The 20,030-nt window shown below is 27.5% G+C and overlaps 3 protein-coding genes and 1 non-coding gene across 6 annotated transcripts in view; 1 reads left to right on the top strand and 3 right to left on the bottom strand.

Moving 5' to 3' along the window:
- LOC125815508 (shaggy-related protein kinase NtK-1) overlaps positions 1-20,030 on the top strand; it is a 177,200-nt gene that overhangs the window by 84,292 nt on the left and 72,878 nt on the right. The gene's annotated exons all lie outside the window — the stretch shown is intronic.
- Positions 10,754-10,826, bottom strand: TRNAF-GAA (transfer RNA phenylalanine (anticodon GAA)). The gene has a single exon. It is a non-coding gene; the product is annotated as a tRNA-Phe (tRNA).
- On the bottom strand, positions 11,892-12,832 carry LOC125816779 (peroxidase 5-like). Its single transcript, XM_049496402.1, has 2 exons — positions 12,817-12,832; positions 11,892-12,397 (listed from the first exon to the last, which is right to left on the bottom strand). The coding sequence occupies exons 1-2, from the start codon at positions 12,830-12,832 to the stop codon at positions 11,892-11,894; spliced, it is 522 nt and encodes a 173-aa protein (XP_049352359.1).
- LOC125816778 (peroxidase 5-like) lies at positions 13,390-14,490 on the bottom strand. The gene is made up of 2 exons (XM_049496401.1): positions 14,281-14,490; positions 13,390-14,154 (listed from the first exon to the last, which is right to left on the bottom strand). The coding sequence occupies exons 1-2, from the start codon at positions 14,488-14,490 to the stop codon at positions 13,390-13,392; spliced, it is 975 nt and encodes a 324-aa protein (XP_049352358.1).

Below are 20,030 nucleotides of genomic sequence, written 5' to 3'. Positions count from 1 at the left end.
AATTAATGTTGATAAAAGCTTAAACACTCTTTATTAAAAACATATTTATTGCTTGGTTCCACCGCTACCAATATCAATAAAAAATAATTTTTTTATTAAAAATATATTTATTACTGCTAGAATTGTCTACGTGGATTCGCGTCTATCTCTTCGTGAGTGGTGACATTAGTGAAGCACATGCACATGAAACATCCAAATCCACAACCATGTGTACCGTTATTGCAGTAATTGTTTTCTCCTTTGCATGGGAAAACGCAAACAGAAAAAGGAAATGTATCCGGAAAAGAAAACACAAAAAAAGGAAAATAATCCCTGAGCATATTATCGGGTCATGGTGGAGTAGTAAATATTTATTTATTTTTAAATAAAGATTTTAAGTTCAATTTCTCTTGATATGGAGTCTCCTTTGTTAGAAAATGTTTTACTCCCAGTATAGAACTTCGCAGGCCTAGCGCAAATTCAATATTTAATCAGATTTCAATATAAGTTTCAAACATCGAATAAAAAACAAAATAAAAATAAATATATTGTCAAAAATTCATTAGTCTTGACGTCGGTGCACCGCGTATTAAAATTATCTCCAATAACTATTATCTCTGCCATTTTCTTATTAATGGATCTTGGACTATAAAAGAATATTGAAATTAATTAGAAATCCAACTGCTAAGATATTTTTTGAACAGCCCCATTATAAAATATTTATAATCTTCAACCAGAATTCGGTAAGGTCATTGGGTGCTGGGATGAACAGAATAACTTTATAATAAAATTTGAAATTGGGTACTGGAATAAACACAATAACTGTATAATAAAATTTGAAATTTAACTTTATCTCAGATTTGATTTGAGGTATTAATTAGCTAATTTTGAAATGTTATCCCATTAATTATTTGCACTAAAGCTCTAATAACTAAAATGCTAAAATTACTATCTCACATCCCTTATTTTTTACTTATTCCATCTTGCATACAAAACAACGGCACAAGTTGAAAGATATGAATGAACTTTAAGCTCAAATCAAAAAAGAGAAAGCCCTCCCACATCGTAACGGCTAGTTTTCGCATGATAATTACTCGTGTAGTGTGTACTATACAAGTAGAAAATAAATTTGGCTTTAATTTACTTTAACTTAATTTTTTTTAAAAACACACAAGTTGGTTTGTTTATTTCTACCCGTTTATATATTTTGCTTGCGAATATACATATACAAATAGGGTAAGTATTAGGGGTGTACATGACCGGGTTGGTTCGGATTTTTCAAATATCAAACCAAATTATTTGTGTAAAATTTTTTAATTTATAAACCAAGCCAAACTAATAAAATTCGGATTTTTTCGAGTTTTTAAACCTCGGGTTGGTTCGGGTTGTTCAAATACCAAACCAAACCATTGTGTCAAATTTTTAAATTTATAAATCAAACCAAACTAATAAACCTCGGATTTTTTCAGATTTTTGGATTTTTTCGGTAAAGTTTGCATACCAACATATAATTAACTTGTGCTCCAAATATTTCTTTAGTCCAACCAAAATACAATTATCTAAGGTGTTTCTTAAGAAAATAACACAAAATATGAGTTGAGTACTGATGACACTAAAATATTCAATAAACAATAATAATGAAATCATCATATAAAATAAATATTGCAAAGTCATAATGAAAATGATCATAATTTAAAAGTACTAAATCATGCTAAAATTAGTTTAATAAGTATTAGTTACATTACTAAATATTTAAGAAAAATTAAAATTAGATTATGTATTTTAATTGTCTAAACCAATGTAAAACTAAAGAACAAATATTCAATATTATTGTCATTCTTAGTGTTGAATTGATTTTCTATTTGCATTAGTATTAATTTGATTTTGATTTAAGTTTTATTATAATTATCAACATCTATGAACTATAATCGCTATTGGACCATTCCGAATTCTAAGTTTTAAACTTGAAATAATATATTAAAAGATAAAAACTATGAAATAGTATAAGAAATATTTTAAAATTATATCAAAGTAAATATTTTTATGTATAAAATAAATTTTAAAATTACATATATAATGTCAAGTTGGTTTGGTCTCGGGTTGGTTTTTCTTAGTTAAAACCAAACCAACCCAAATATAGTCGGGTTTTTTTTCCAATACCAAACCAAGTCAAACCAAACCACTAGTCGGGTTTTTTTTCCGATTTGACTCGATTTGCGGTTTGTTTCGGTTTCGTACACCCCTAGTAAGTATATACAAATTCCGTATTTATATATTTAGAAAATTTTCAGAGTTGTGTTTGTGTATTTCACTTGCCAATAAACAAACAAGGTAAGTTATTATGAAATTTTTCATAAATCGTATACAAATAACTAGGGTAAGCATATACAAAATTTTGGATTTATACAATTAGGAATCGAATTATACAAATTCTGAATTTATACAAATCAAGCGAAATCATACAAATCATGAGAATAACAAAAATTGGGAAAATTGTAGGCGCGGATTACAATTTTTTTAAACGGTATCTACAGTACCTAATAAAGACTAAATATTGCTATCCTGCATAATTTTTCCATATCTATCTATATATAAAAGGAGAAGAAAAACTGACACATGTCAACACCACAAATTTTCAGTATTTTAAATAATTAATAATCAATAATTAAATAAATAAATATAGACACATGTCAATAATTAGAATTAGAATGACACATGTCAACACCACAAAAATAAAATAAAAATAAATAAATAAATTTTAAACAAACTATTTAAAATACAAAAAAATAAAAATAAACCAACGGACAAAAAAGTAAAAAATGTTAAAATAGGTTATAGTAATAGAAAATGTAACAAAGAAAAATAAAATAAAAAACGTGCATCAATCATTTTAAATAAATAAATAGCAAAACTACCCGCACATTAAAAAGATCTGTTAAATGAAGATATGCTTTAGTTTTTAAAAAATAAAAAATTATTTTAAATGTAGTTTTTTTCAAAACCAACTCACGTAACTATTTTTAAAAAAATGGCAAAGTAGTTACTTTTTGAATTTGAATTTTAAATGGTTATCTAAAACTACTCTATCCATTATCTCTATTCTCTATATATACATAAATAAAGTTCATTAAAAAATTAATTGATCTTATTCTTCTTCAAATGTGTAGTATTATTTGTTGAATTGTTTCCATTCTTTTTATCTTCATCTTTTTATGGAGCGAATATGTAGATTATTTGTCGGCTAGCTGGAAAAAAAAAGTTCGAATATACTTGCAAATAACAAAAGTGAAAGTCCAAGAAGAAGAAGAACAATATTTATCAAAATGGAAATCTTCTGCAAATGATGATATTGTTAGATCTATAATGTCTTTTTGTGAATTTTTTTTGGTTCATTTCATTTAATTTGATTTGTTTGTCATATATTGTACTTAAATTCTTTAGGTCGAATGAGTTTCTATGTTCTTTTTTTATTTATATTTGTAATCTTTGATGATTTTTACTGTGATTATTTTTTTTTACGATTGTGTTATTTTTATTTCATTTAAGTGAAGTTATTCTAATATTTTTTATGTTATCATTTTCTGTTAATTTTTTCTATTCAATCGTTTATATTTACATGTTTTTATATTATTGAATTATTTGAATCGAATAATTTTTTAATTTTATTATTTTTTGTTAATTTTTATTCCGCCATATATACTAACATGTGTTTATTATCGAATTATTATGGATGTATTCTTCTTCAAATGTGTAATGATGTCTGTTAAATTATTTCTATTCTTTTTATCTTCATCTTTTTATTTGGTGTATAGTAAATTATTTGATGGCTAGCTGAATAAAATTTGAATATATTTGCGAATAAAATAGTAGAAGTTCAAGAAAAGAAGAACAATATTTATCAAAGTGAAAATCATCTGCAAATGATGATATTATTAGATCTATAATGTCTTATTGTTATTTTTTTCCAGTTTATTTCATTCAATTTGATTTGTTTTTGTCATATTTTCTACATAAATTCTTTGAATCAAATGATTGAACCATGAATCTATTCTTCTTCAAATGTGTAATGTTGTTTGTTAAATTAGTTTCATTCTTCTTATCTTCATTTTTTATGGGGTGAATAGATAGATTATTTGATGGCTAGCCGAAATTTTTTTGAATATATTTGCAAATAAAAAAGTGAAAGTCCAAGAAAAAGAAGAACAATATTTATCAAACTGAAAATCCTCTCTAAATAATGATATTGATAAGTATAATGTCTTATTGTGACTTTTTAGTTTATTTCATTCAATTTGATTTGTTTTTTGTGATATTATGTAACTTAAATTCTTTAAATCAAATGAGTTTATATTTTTATTTATTTACATTTGTAATCTTTGATATTTTTACGGCGATAAATATTTTTTTTAGATTGTAAGTTATTTTTTAAATTTAATTTTAGTGAAGTTATACTAATACTTATTTTTTTTTTTCATTTTCTGTTAATTTTTACTCAATCATTTACACTAACATGTTTTTGATTGTTGGATTATTGGTAATATATTCACATTTTTAAAATGCTAAATATATGCAATTGAATATCTTAAGTGCTATGGAATTATTAATATAATGTATTGATAAATGTAGAATATCATGATTTATGCATATTATTCCACTAACTTATAGCTTTTAGTAATATACTTGTGAGTGATAAAATATTAAAGTATGAACAAAATTTTGTTCATTTGTTCAGTAAAATTTTATTTAAAATAGAATTTTTAAAATTGTTACTATACTTAAAATAAATGGTTTGCCTTTGAAATTCAGAACCTTCAAACCTATAGAGCATACAACTATTCTAAAAATAAAATGTACAACAAAGACTTCTTATATTACAAGATATCAAAGAATTTGAAATTATTTTGTCAATACTAAAATAAATAATAGGTCATTTAGTTAACTAGAAATTACCATTTAATTAATAAGAGAATATGCACCATTGTATATGAGATTGAGACAAATAGTAACGTGTTTCATAATATTAGATCAAAGCGAATTCAAAATTAAGATAATTATTTTTATAACGTGGAATTCAGACATTTTTTTAAAATATAGAATTTATATAAATTTTTAAATAGTTAATTAGGAATTATAAAATAATTTTTAAAATGATAAGTTAGTTATTTTAAAATTATAAAAATATTTGTAATTTTTTAAATAATTGAGACTGACTAATTAAAAGTTCAAATTTTGAATTTAATATTTATAGTTTTTGAACATTTTTCTGACTTTATCATAATTGTAAGATAATTATATAACTAGAAGGTACTCTCTAATAGTGCATGTAATTATTTTGTTTGTTCAATTAATATTTTTATGTGTACGTAACCTCAATTTTTATCTCAATTATGTAGAAACAACATTAGAAGAATTATTACTAAAGGTATTTATGTTAATAAAAAATTAAATTGTTGTATGTATTATTGATATATGACTAAAGAAAATAACACGGGCACAAAAATAGTAAGTAAACATTATACGTTGTATTGAAATATATTTAAGTTAATAAAAACAGAAATTGGTGTAAGTATTATTTTTTATGATTAAACAAAAATAACAATTTGAAGAAAATAATAAATAAAGATTACATGTTATATTAAAATAATAAGTACTAAAAATTATGATAAATTGTATAATAGTCATAAAAGGAATTTACGCAATAATCTATCTATATATAATAGGAGAAGAAAAAGTGACACATGCACCACAAAAATTCTCCATTTTTTAGTCTTAACAATTAAAATTTTAAAATAATTTTAATATGCATTAGTTATTAAATTTAAATTGTAAAATTTGAAAAAATCAATAGCTATTTTAAACGATTTTTAAAATTTTTTTAGAAAGTTACCACACTTAATATAACTCTTTTCTATTCTTTTTATTTTTATTTTTTATTTTAAAAAATGGATTAAATTTAAATTTTAAAATTTGAAAAAATCAATAGATATTTTAAACGATTTTTTTAAAAAAAATAGAAAGTTACCACAATTAATATAACTCTTTCCTATTCTTAAAAAAAATCTCCTATTTCTAATTTAAAATTTGAATTTCAAAACACAAGTAACTAACTTTATCCCTATAAAAATAACCACGACATCTTCCAAAAAAAAAAAAAAATACTGCCCACAATTCTATCAACCCACTTTTCATAAAAATCTATTATTTACAAAACTATTATCTTTTATGATAAGGTTGTTGACTTGAGTTTAAGTGACTTATTGGTGATGTAACTGAGCAGTGTCATTCATATCAGTTTGATACAAAGGTAAATTTTGTTAGTGAAAATAGTGATGTAGTTTGATTTCTTCATTTTTTTTTTTATATATATAATTGCATGTAATTGTAGTTATTTTTTGAATTATGAATACGGAGGTGAACAGTGATGAAAAAATTATAAGAAGTGTTTTAGGATAAATTTCATGAAGCAGTTTAACGAATTTCTTTTTAAGTAAACTGATTATCTTTTACTCACTATGAATTTATTTGGACAATTTCACTTTGGTTTTGTTGATTTTCGACATGATTGTCTAGGATGAGGAAAATGTTAGAAAAACATGAAGTTAATTTAGTTATTTATGTTGTTTGCTATTCCAACGTTTTACCTTAATGGTGATAGGTCCTACTTTTTTTTAAAAATAAATAAATTGATATTGATAATTACATGTAATAGGATTAAACAATAAAATATTATTATTTTTTTAAAAAAATAAAAAATTAATAGTTTTAAAAGTTACTTAAATTAACTTTTATTAAAAGAATTCTATTACTTTATAACTTAAAAAAAAATAGAAATGAAAAAAGAAAATCAAAAACACGTTCTGTATAGGGCATTTAAAATAATTAAAAAAGTAAATAGGAGAACTGCCCACTAATTAAAAAAACTATTAAATTAAGATATAATTTATTAACTTTTTAAGGTTTTCTTCGAAATTCAAATTCATACAATTATTAATCAAAATGATTATATTTTAATTTACTCCTCCTTTATAGCAAAGAAAATTGCAGATTGTTGACACTAATTTTTAAAACTTAGAAATAAATTTTAACTAACATATTTTTTGAGGACTCTATTTTTGTGAAAAACTATCAAATTTTTAATTAAATATTTAAACTAACTTTCCACACTATTTTTTATAGAAAAAAAAATCCAAATTATTTAAGCACTTAGGAATTTGTTTTGCGGAAAGTTTGAGTAGTATAGGACTATTTGCGGGGAATGAATACATTTAATTGTTTAGGACTCTTTTTTGGTGAGAAGTTATCAATTTTTTCAAAGTAAATATTTAAACTAAATGATATGTTAATTAATAACATAATTGGAATTTCAAATTATGTGAACACAATTAAATATGAAAATTGGGCGATTAAATTTTAATTAACTATACACTATATATATATATATATACTCATGTTGAAGGAGATCTGTAAAAATAAGTAAATATTAAAAATCGTAAGTAAAACTGAATTTAAGAATATGTCACACTACATTTTTAAGATAATGCTCCATAAAATTAGGAATAAAAAGAATATTTGAAAAAGAAAATTGAAAAAAAAAACGATATTTAAGAATTTAGTAATAAATATGTAATTATTTAAACATGATTCTGTTCTCTCATTTTTCTTTGCATGATCTCTCATGTACATTAACCAACAAACCGTTTGAAACATTCAAATAGGGATGTGGTGTCTCTGCAAAATATTGTCACACACTTAATTTCTTTAAGAAACACGTTGATCATGCGCAGGAAAAAACTTTGCTATTAGAAGTGATTAGAATTTGCATTATCATTTTAAACAAATTCATGTGGTCTATTTCATTTTGATACCCACGTAATTTTATTTTAATTAACAATAGTTATTTTTGAATTTGAATTTAAAGTTGTTACTTAAAATTGTTCTACCCATTATCTCTATTCTCTATATATACATAAATAAATTTCAATCAAAAAAATTAATGGGTCTATTCTTCTTCAAATGTGTAATGTTATTTGTTGAATTATTATTTTCATTATCAAAGTGAAAATCTACTACACATCATGATGATATTTTTAGATCTACAATATCTTATTATGATTTATTTAGTTCTTTTAATTCAATTTGATTTGTTTCTATCATATTTTGTACTTAAATTCTTTAGATCGAATGAGTTTCTATGTTTATCTGATTTACATTTGTAATTGAGATTAAAACTATCTGACATAATTTCTTGGTATTTTACTTTTTTTAGTAAAAATCTAAAAATGTTCTATTAATTAACTTTATTCTTTTGTGTTTTGCAGATTTTTGTACAATGTTAACTCTAGGATTGTAAGTAATATATAGCCAATATTGCCTATATTGCTTTGCCAAAACAGATTATAAACCATGTAATTAGTTATTTTATAGGAGCTTATGAGAAATTTAATTCATAATATTCATATGGTGTATCTTTTTGCATATCGATTATTCTTAAGACTCATATAGAATAAGTATTTGAGTTGAATACTTCTATTAAACAAATGTTATCTACTTAACACTCATGTATAGCAATCCATAAAAATGATACTAGAGTTATTTATTTATTTATTTGAATTAATTTATTTTAAATATTTTTAAATCAAAATAGCTTTTATGATTTATATAATGGTTGGTTTAACTAAAAAAAAGTCCTTTATAATGGTTGTGATTATAGTAAGATAAAAATTTAGATATTTTCTACTTATTTTTTTTTAGATCAAATGAGTTTCTATGTTTTTTTGGATTACAAATGTAACATTTGATGATTTTTACGATAATTAATGTTTTTTTTAGAATTGTATGTTATTTTTATTCAACTTTATTGAAGTTAATATAATGCTTTCTTAATTCATTATTTCTTTGTTAATTTTTAACACAGATCATAGATACTAACATGATTTTTATTATAGAATTATTGGTCATATCTTCACATATATTAAAATGCTTTTATATGTGCAACTGAAAAATTACTATGCTGGAATATATGATAAACTTTACAGTCTTGAATATGGGTGCAAATTTATACAATATTTATCAATTTATGTGTATAGATGTATATGTGTGTCACAGTAGTGGGTGAAGACATCAAAATTATTAAGTGAAATATTAATATAATAATGGTGCTTAACATGTTTTGAACGATATAAATGGTTAATATAATAATGAAATGACAATTGAGATTTTACTAAATATCTATAATCTTATTTGTTTAAATAAGTCAAATTATATGATTTAGACATTTTTTACTTAAATAATATTATCCACACATCGCGCGAATACGAATACGAATACTAATTTTAATAATAACACAATTATTATCTACTATGATTTATCAAATTACAAGAAGGTATGGTTGTTGAGAAAAAGAAATTAGGGGAATAGGCTTTAGAAGAAATAACTGAATTACAAATTATATAAAGACTTAGAGACTATTTATATTAGTTTCATAAAAATAACTAAATTACAAAAATTATCAAAATAACCACATGATCTTATGGATGTCCTTAAAGTCTTCCTTCAATGCTTTATTTAAGTCCGTCAACCTCATGACGGTTGAAAGAATGCTCCTTCATAAATTCATTAGAACATGTTATAAACTTAAAAAAAAATCTTTTTAAGGCACTTTAAATTCTGTAATTAAATAAAAAAGTTTTCATATCCAAGATTGTCTACATCTTTATTATATTCTTTGATATCAATTTTACTATCTCAACTTGAATCACGCCAACTAAATACTTTTGGAAGGACAAAGTAAATATATAAAATTTAAGGTGGAACATATCTGAATGGAAGTTAATTTAACCTTATGATATGATTTTAGATGCACTTCATCATTTAATAAAAATGAAGAAAAGTACATAACTTTTATTGGGAGGTCTGTCGGTTGAAGGATGCATGCCAACCAACTTTTACGTCATTATAAGATGATTGAACAAACTAAGTTATATATGAGCAAAACAAAAACATGACAATAAATTACTAATCAATCATTTTCTTACAATTTATTTTAGCAAGAAATTGAAAGAAAAAGACAAGTCTAAACTCTAATCTTATTATTAAAAACTACTACCTTTTTTCCAATATATATATTTGAAATATAATAGTAAGAGTACTATTAAAACAAACATGTTCAAATTCAAAAAAATTAATTAAAAAAATCAAGTGAAACACACATGTCCAAAATTCCAACTTTAGATATACACACAGATATTTAAACTTATATAAAACTAAACAAGTAAACTCATGTGTCCAAAATTTCAAGTAACACATGCAAGGTAATTCACGTGAGACACTCAAGTTGATTTATATTATGCATATATGACACATATTATGCAAAAAGTCTTGTTGAAATGACATTTCAAAAAATGTATCATGCAATACACGAATATGAATTTAGTCGGACTCCAATCCAATTGATACGGTATACATTCCATTCTCAATAAACTCTTTTCTCTCTTTATCCCTGAATAAATATAGAAAATTTGATTTTGTCAAAAACATTAACTTCAAACATTATAATTTATACATCTCAATTTAGTATACGTGCAAAAATTATAAAAGACATGTATAAGTTAAATGGCCATGTCAAAATTTTCACAGGAAAGTACAAGAGTTAAAACCTCTAAAAGCCCAATAAATTGGAATTCGGGTCGAAGCCCAAATTTGGCTCAAAAGGTCAAAATAAAAAGGAAAGCCCAAGGAATTCGGGTCCAAGCCCAAAATAAAAGTAGAAAAACAATGCGGTGAACGTGGATCGAACACGTGACCTTCAGATCTTCAGTCTGACGCTCTCCCAACTGAGCTATCCCCGCAATTTGATTACTATTCGTTTCATATTTTAATATTTACCATGTAAGACGCTGAACTTAAATATCAAGTTAAAACTTGTAGATTTACCAGTAAAATAATATATTTACTTATTCTCTTTTATTAAACTTTTCGTGTAAAACATTATATTATGTGAAGTTCTAATTTTTTTATTTTTTTATTTTGGTGAGGTGATTCAAGTTTGAAATATTAATCTAATCACTATCAGGTAACTCTTCTACATTATTTACTAATAATATTTTAAAGAGGGAGGCTTTTTTCTAATAAAATTTGACCAAATTTTAATATTATATTATAAGAAAAAAGAACAAAGTTTTTTTTTCTTTTTTTGCATGATACAAATTTCAAATGTGTACATATTTGAAGTGTTCCTAGTTAAGAGTGGCAACTGGCAACTGGTCTTTATTTTGGAACTCCTCCTCAGTTTAATTTTATTTTTTCTATAATTTTGCTCCATTTAATATCATCCAACTGCTTGGAAATTGACAATAAGAACATTTCTAAAATACGTTTTGCTAAAATACCACACTTTCTCTCCTTCCAGCAACCAGGGCTGGAACTATACAAGAGTTACTTAACATTTTTTTATCGAAAAATTACACTACATAAATAGATTAATATGTACCCCATGACCCCAACACTGCAAAAATAAAATGAAGAACATTTCTTAGCTAGTCTCCTTTTGGCTTATTGTTCGTTGCAAATATACAATTCGATCTCCTTACCGTCAAAATATAAAGAACGAGAAAATGATTGGAGTGATCTATAAACTTTTTAAACTATAACATTTAAATTGACACGAGTAATGTTAACAAAAGTGTACAAGTGCACTTTCTGAAGTTCTTTGTGCAATTTTCTTAATCAAATAAATAGAAGTTGTCCAACATATCTTTACCATGAAAATAAGCAAAATCTCTTAAATCAATATATTTAAATTACAATTGAAAAAAATCAGTTACATTTGTTCTTGACATTGAAAATGAAATAAAAAATGTGATGATATAATTAAAAAATCAACAAACGAAAAATAAATAAATAAAATCACTTGATTAATTCACAACCCTACAGTTCTTCCTAATCTCTCCTTGCATCCCAGTCATAACCTCTATGGATCCCATTTTCACCATTGCATCTGCAAATTTATGAGCCCAATTTTCACCATGAATCGCATTACTCCTCGCCATCCTAGCAGTTGAAGGACTGTTCCATAGCGTCTGATCTGAGGTTAACAGTCCTCTATTGTTCTTCAAATTGAGATAGTACTTATTGTCCAACCTATTTGGAGTATCAACATCAAGTGGAGCAATTAGATCGGTGATAGAAGGACGCGGACATCTTTTCATCAATTGTTGGGCTAATCTAGGATCCATTGTAGGATCTTGCGGATGAGTTGAATTGAAAGAGTAAAGTCTATCGGAAAATGAAGAACAATGTGATCTTCCAATAGAATGTGCACCCGAAAGTGTAACCATTTCATCTAAAGAAAGTCCTTTTTTTGCGAAATTTTCCTCAAGTTCTCCAGCATTTAAAATAGAGAATGAGTTCACCAACCACTCTTAAATTAACTCTCTATTCTTCATTTATAGAGAGGTGAATAGAACTACTATTCACATTCTCTATTTCACTTTTTCATTATTTTATTATATTTCTATTATTTTGTAATTAACACATTATTTTTAATATAAGGTCATTAATTAAATATCTAACATTCGTAATTCTTTTTAAATGTAGTATGACATTTTAATAAATATATTATTTGATATACACTACTTTCATCCCAAATTAATAATGTTTCAATTTTTTAAGATTTTCATCACTTTAATATAATTTGATATTATTATTAATTTTCACTATGAAGAATGCACAAAAGTATAATGATAAGATGGAAATTTTAATTTAAAAATATAATACATAACATAATAATTTAAATATAAGATAGCAATACATAATAATTTTATCGCAACAATAATTCACTAATCCGGTAGGTCATTTCCAGATTTAATAATATTCGGAAAAAAATTAGTGTATGATCCAGAGAATTGTTGCAGTTGTGCTCGTTGATTTATGTATTTTTTATGTAATTGTATTTCATTGATGATTTCACTTTTATTTGAATTGTCCATTAATTTGTATATTATATAATAACTTGCAATTTATGTTATTTAGAAATTTAGAATAAAATAAAATTTTATATTACGTAAAAATTATATAAAGTGATTATTTGAAGAAAAAAAGAAGGAGAAAGGATTTATATTATGAAATAAGGAAATGCAAATAAAATATAAATAATAATATAATATTGAGAAGAGAGAAAAAAATTCTTTTAGAGAGAGTAAAATAGAGAATTGGGTGAAGTTGATTGTCTGAAAAAATAGAGAATTTTATATTTGAAAAATAAAATAGAGGGTAGGGTTGGAGATGCCCTTATGCCTTTTCTTGATAAAACAAATGGAAGTTGTCCAATACACTTATCTTGACATTGAAAATGAATAAAAAAATGTGATGATACAATTAAAAAATCAACAAGAACAAAAAAAGTATCACTGATTAATTCACAACCCTGCAGTTCTTCCTAATCTCTCCTTGCATCCCAGTCATAACCTCTATGGATCCCATTTTTACCATTGCATCTGCAAATTTATGAGCCCAATTTGCACCATGAAATGCATTACTCCTCGCCATCCTAGCCGTTGAAGGACTGTTCCATAGCGTCTGATCTGAGGTTAACAGTCCTCTATTATTCTTCAAATTGAGATAGTACTTATTGTCCAACCTATTTGGAGTATCAACATCAAGTGGAGCAATTGGATCGGTGATAGAAGGACGCGGACATCTTTTCATCAATTGTTGGGCTAATCTAGGATCCATTGTAGGATCTTGTGGGTGAGTTGAATTGAAAGAGTAAAGTCTATCAGAAAATGAAGAACAATGTGATCTTCCAATAGAATGTGCACCCGAAAGTGTAACCATTTCATCTAAAGAAAGTCCTTTTTTTGCGAAATTTTCCTCAAGTTCTCCAGCATTTAAAGTGGAAGGGGGAAGGTGTGCGGTTGGTTCATCTTTAATAGATACTCTTCCGTCTCGACGACCTGATGGAGCTGAATACCTAATGCCTCCAAGCTTGAAAGCACTATCTCTTGCAGCAAATGCAATTATATCTGAACATGAAACTGTTTGTGGGCAAACAGATTCTAGCTCAATTTTTGCCTCATCGATCACTTCATAGCCTCGTAAGCTTGGATTATTTGCTGGATGTTCTTTTTCTGTTGGATTCCCTGGAGTTGGATCCAAAAGGATTGAGGCATCACATCCCTGAATTATTTAAAAAAAAATGAAGTTAGATATATTGTAAGTTGAACCAACCTTTTACTAATTTCAACACACAAAATCAAATAAATAATTGGTTGACTCTTTAAACATAAATAAAATGAGACGTACCCTAACAAAACAATCGTGGAAATGCATCCTGATGATACCAGCGCCAAGGCCAGGGTTACGAGACACGGCTTTGTTGACTGCTTTTCTGACAATGGATTCTGCATTTGGGCAACTTGAATGGTAGTAACCGGTCTTAAGAGATGCATTTGCAAATGCAAAAACAGTGAAAAAATATAACATGAGCAAAGTTGACAATTTAGCACTCTTCATCATTATGTGTTATAGTGACAAGAAGAAGGGATTTGAAAAGTTGATAAGCAGCGGAGTAATTAATAGTACTGTAGTTGGTTAATTACTATTTAAGGAAATGAACAACTTAATTATAAGAAGGTAGTGATGGAGGGGAAAAGAGATGGAGAGAGTATTTATAGTAAAGGAATAGAAGTAAAAGTCTTTGATTTTACTTGGTAACATAGATAGGTAGGTAACGCGTAATTTCAATAGCGACGACTGCTTCTAATTAATTAGGAGATAGTTTCAAGCTTTCAAAATAATTTTAATGTTTTGAATTATTTAATTAGTGGGAACTGGAAAATGGTCTCTATTTCCAGCCACGTTATTTTTAATCTTTATCTTCAAATAAAAGTATGAACAACAAAAAAATTGCAAGAGTATAGCCAACAGGCCGCTGTTCAATCAAGAAACCAACCTGGTGACTAGCTTAACACTAGTGGGCAAATTTTAATACTACTTGGATAAAATGGTGACGTGAGAAAGTACAAATTCTTATTTTGAAACAGTTTAGGTGTTTTGATTTTGGATTCATATAGTAATTATATCAAAGTATTTAGTTATTTTGTTTATTCAGATAGTATTCACGTCAATTTTTCGTGATAATAACAATGTGTGTTGGTATAGATTCTTCATTCTGCCATAACATATATAAAGTATTTATTTATTTTTCACACATTCAAAGACTAATTACAGTCTTTTTATGGATATATTTTGGACATTTAACTTTTAAAATAATATAATTACATATATAACACACACCATCAGGAAATATTACAACTCGATAGTAAATCTATTAGAGACTCAAACTAGATGAAAGCAACCTACTGAATCGATTATGAGTTCAAAACATATTATACCTTTTATTAAAATTATAGTAATTTTTCACATATATTTTCTTATATGCCCAGCCAATACGTTCTCCATCCGCCATCGGCGGCTACGTAAATACATTTTGGCTCTAATATAACACTACAATTTTTGTTAGTAGTATTGAATTGTTTCGACTACCATGACGCCACTCGCCAGCCCCACATATGAGAACCATAATTATAATATGATATTTAAAAAAAAAAACAAAAGCAAGAAAGGTAAGTATTAAATTAAATGAAATTAAAAAATATTAATGCTGGGTGTATTTGTATATTTGACCGTGTGTAAGCCAACAGGCTGTTCAATCAAGAATTTGACCTGAAGCTTTACACTAGTGGGTAATATTAACATTTTAGTTTAGCTGAGAAACAATTTGATTTTTTAAGACAATTTAGGTGAATCTACTCCATTGACCTTTAATATGAAAGCCAGCGCTTGATTAAATATTGTACTTAATTATTTTGACTTTTTTGTTTCTCTTCTAAAAGTGGTGTTCATGAGATTGTTTGGTCGGTTATTTTATAAAATTTATATCGTCTTAATTTTTTGGTTATTTTATAATATATAACCAATGTATTTCTTCGATATCGGTATGGGCAATTTTTTTTTTCTAACTTTTAAAGTAGGGAAAATTACACGGTTAAGCAAATTTATACTACTTAATTACTCCTCATAGCTATAGTTTGCTATAATTACCACTCGCGACTAACATTAACCATTAATTACATGGACTGACTTCGAGTTGTATAATTAGCCACATTTGTATAATTCGCCACTAACAATTCTTCTTTTGATTTGTATTTATATACGATGATTTATATTTGTATATGACTATGATTTCCTTTGGTTTTTCAATCTTGTCACCATATACATTCAATCTTTTTGTGTATAACTTTTTAAAGTTTGTATAAACGTGTAGTTTTTAGATTTTGTATAGTATAATTTATATAATTAATTTGTATAATATATTTTGTATAACTGTTTAAATTTCATATATTTATGTTTGTACAATTTGTTATTTCAAGTTTTATCATATTTGTATAATTCTAGACTTTATATTACTCAAGTATACAAAAACACGCGAATTATACAAATTTAGCCGCGAATTATACAAATGAGATGTGAATTATACAAATTATTTCCCTCTCTCACTCGCCTCTCTCCTCCCTCTCCCAATCTCGCTTCCCCTAACAAATGCATATGTATAATATACAATTATCAAACCGATATACATATACAATTAACCTCTCTCCCACTCTCTGCTTTCTCTCACTCGCCTCTCTCCTCCCTCTCCCAATCTCGTTGGCCATATATACAAATGCATATGTATAATATACAATTATCTAACCGATATACATATATAATTCACCTCTCTCGCACTCTCTGCCCTCTCTCGCTCGCTTTTCTCCTCTCTCTCCCAATTTCGCTCGCCTCTCTCCTCCCTATAACATGTAGCTACGAATTATAATTATCAAACTATAGCTATGGAGAGTAATTAGGCTACTTTTGAGTTGCTATATGCGATAGTTCCTCCTTAAAGTATCACCTCAAATATATTATTATTAAAATATTTCTTTCACAAATTGTTCTTGAAGAAGCAATTTGATTCTTCACCATAAAATCAAGAATGTAATACTTTATTGTCGTATTGTTTGATCTTAAACATTTAATGGAAGTGTTTGCATATATTTTACCGCATTGTTTAATGAAGTATCTATTATAGGATCTTTTAATTTTAAATCAAATTAATTAAAGGATAACTAAAGAGTAAAACTCAAAGTCGTCCATTCACTAGAGGTCTAGAACCTAAGTTATATTTAACATATTGTTAATATATAAAATATATTTACATACATGTAAGGTTATTCGGTTTGGTTCGATAATTTTTTTATTTTTATTATAAATTAAAAGGACAATCCTAATTGTTTGAGATAATTATACACTGTAAGTAATTCAAAGCTCTAGAAAAAGTTTCAGCGGCAATAACAAACAGAGCAGGAGATAAGGGGTCACCCTGCTTTAGTCCCCTAGAAGATTTGAAGAAACCATATCGAACTCCATTAATGATCACAAAATACCAATTGTTGGAGAGAAGTCTATAAACCATTTCAATAATGCCTCGGCAAAGCCCATTTTCCTGAGAACAGAGGTTAGAAAACTCCAAGACAATTTATCATAAGCCTTAGACATATCTAGTTTAATCACAACATTACAACTAGAATTCTTAGACCTTATATTGTGGATAATTTCTTGAGTAAGAAGAATATTCTCAGTGATTTGCCTACTTTTAACGAATCCAGATTGGTTTTCAGAGATAATTTTCGACAAAATCTTATTAATCCTTAGAGCAATGATTTTAGACAAAATCTTATTTGAGAAATTGCTTAAACTTATAGGTCTAAGTTTTGAGAAGCAATCAGGAGAGGTAACTTTAGGAATTAGAACTAAACAAGCATGTGTATAAAACTTAGTTAGTTCAGAACCTTGAAAAAAGGAAAGAACATAAGAAATTACCTCCTTCTTGATGATGTCCCAAGTGAATTGAAAGAAATGACCATTGAATCCATCCGGTCCTGCACAACTATTGGGATCCATTGATTCTATTGCAAACTTGATTTCATCTTCTGAAGGAGTATCAATAAGCTTTCTGTTGTCATCTTCAGTGATAAGATTATCGCAACCTCTAATGAAGTCTAAATTTATGTCTCTATGATGTTCCGTAAAGATCTGCCTGAAGTAATCTATGGCAGCTTCAGAGATATTGTTGTTCCCTTCCTGCCATTGACCATTTTTATCCTTAATTTTGTAGATCTGAGCCATTCTTCTCCTTGCTCTAATAGTACTATGAAAATACTTTGTATTAGAGTCACCATCTTCAGCCCATTTATGTAACACCCCGACTTTTCAAAACGTCTAAATTAACTCGTATCTTCATGGAAAGACAAGGAGGGTGAGTAATAAATTAAGAATCATGTGGTATGTCCTATTTTAAGTGTTCAAGTGTTGCATCTCAAGTTTTGAAGTTAGGTAAGTGGCAAAATAAAAGTTGGCGGAAGTATCGTAAGTTCCTTCTTAAAGATTTCTCTAAAATTTGGGTCAAATGTCTTGGAGGTTTTCTCCCAATCTATAAAGAGTTATGGGGCCCACAAACTATTGAATCGAAGGTCTACGAGTCTAGTTTCCAACGCATCAAACCGTTCATTCATACAACTTCAGAATAGAGAGATATTCGCATTTTTGTGGGACTGCGCAAGCAGGCACGTGGGGTGGGGCCCTAGGTCGGTGGAAAGTGTATATATCTTCTTCTTCGAGTTTTTCTTCATTTTAAAGCTAAATATACAGAGAAAACATAGAAACCCATTTTTAGGATCAAGTGAAATATAGATTTTCTCGACGTAAGTCCTTGACAAAAGTTGTTCTACGCGTTGGGCTCATCATCGTGGTATAATTTGTTTTATCGATTGCGTAGCATATCACATTTTAGAGTTGGGACAGCAGGGGTTTGAATATATTTGAAGGTTTTGAGGTGAATTACGAACCTAAGATCGAGGTAAGACCCTTCTTTCATCGACTCTAGCTTTTATAAGCAGCAAATAGCAATTTGCGACGGAAATACATATCTTTTATTGTATTGTCATGGTATCTTTTATTTTATGTGTTGATTATGGTCCTACCTTGTTGTAGTATCGAGGGAGTTATGAGTTAAAGTCTTTAGGCCACGTGAATTTAACGAAAAAGGTATGTTAAGGCTATTCTCTTCCTATGGCATGTTTCCTTAAAGCTCAAGAGCAATGTTATTGAGTTGTAATCGTTGTTATACTTATAGCTATTATTGTTTATTGTTGGCTGCTCGAGTGCGTATAATCCTTTCTTATCGAGATTCTTATTCAGTAGTAACATTCGTATGTTGGACACGACTTAGAGGCTATTTGTATAGGTTGTCTATAACTAAATTGCTCACTTTTAGCTGTTGGATTGTTATTGTTGCCTTTGGGCTATTATTGTTAGCTGCAGGAATGTGATCTATGCCTAGCAGGGTTATGTTCTGCCTACAAGGCTATATGGATGCCTAAAAGGGCTATGAGTTGCCTACGGGGCTATATTGATGCCTAGAAGGGCTATGAGTTGCCTACGGGGTTATATTGATGCCTAGAAGGGCTATGAGTTGCCTACAGGGATATATATTGACGCCTAAGAAGGTTATGTGCTTCCTACAGGGCCATGTTGTTGCCTAAGAGGGCTATGAGTTGTCTATAAGATATGTTGATGCCTAAGAGGGCTATGTGACTGCCTAAGAAGGCTAGGGGACTACCGATAGGGGTATACAGGTTGATTGGCACCTTCCGGGCTTATGGGGGCCTGAGTAGGTGGTCTTGTGTGCTGTTTGTACCTACCGAGCTTATGGGGGCTTGGTTAGGTTGTTGTTTTATTATTTTTGATAAATTTAGATTTAGAAGCAGGTCAGTACAATTATCGTATCCTTAATTTATTTATCATATTATTCCAGTATATCAGGATACCTCATCATAGTCTATTGCCTTTCATACTCTGTACATTATTTTGTACTGACGCCCCATTGCCTTGGGGGCGCTGCATTCATGCATGCAGGTCCTGACAGATGACTGAGTAGACCTCCATATCAGCAG

Source organism: Solanum verrucosum, unplaced genomic scaffold (assembly GCF_900185275.1).
Source record: "Solanum verrucosum unplaced genomic scaffold, falcon-dt-bn FXZP01000261.1, whole genome shotgun sequence".
NCBI lineage: Eukaryota > Viridiplantae > Streptophyta > Magnoliopsida > Solanales > Solanaceae > Solanum > Solanum verrucosum.
This window is presented reverse-complemented; position numbering and strand designations above follow the sequence as displayed.

What these genes read in the sequence shown, in the direction of transcription:
- LOC125816778 (XM_049496401.1), bottom strand. Translation starts at nt 14,490, where the DNA reads ATGAAGAGTGCTAAATTGTCAACTTTGCTCATGTTATATTTTTTCACT. An exon ending in TCCACGATTGTTTTGTTAGG is followed by an intron (nt 14,155 to 14,280) that starts GTACGTCTCATT and finishes TAAATAATTCAG; the next exon opens with GGATGTGATGCCTCAATCCT.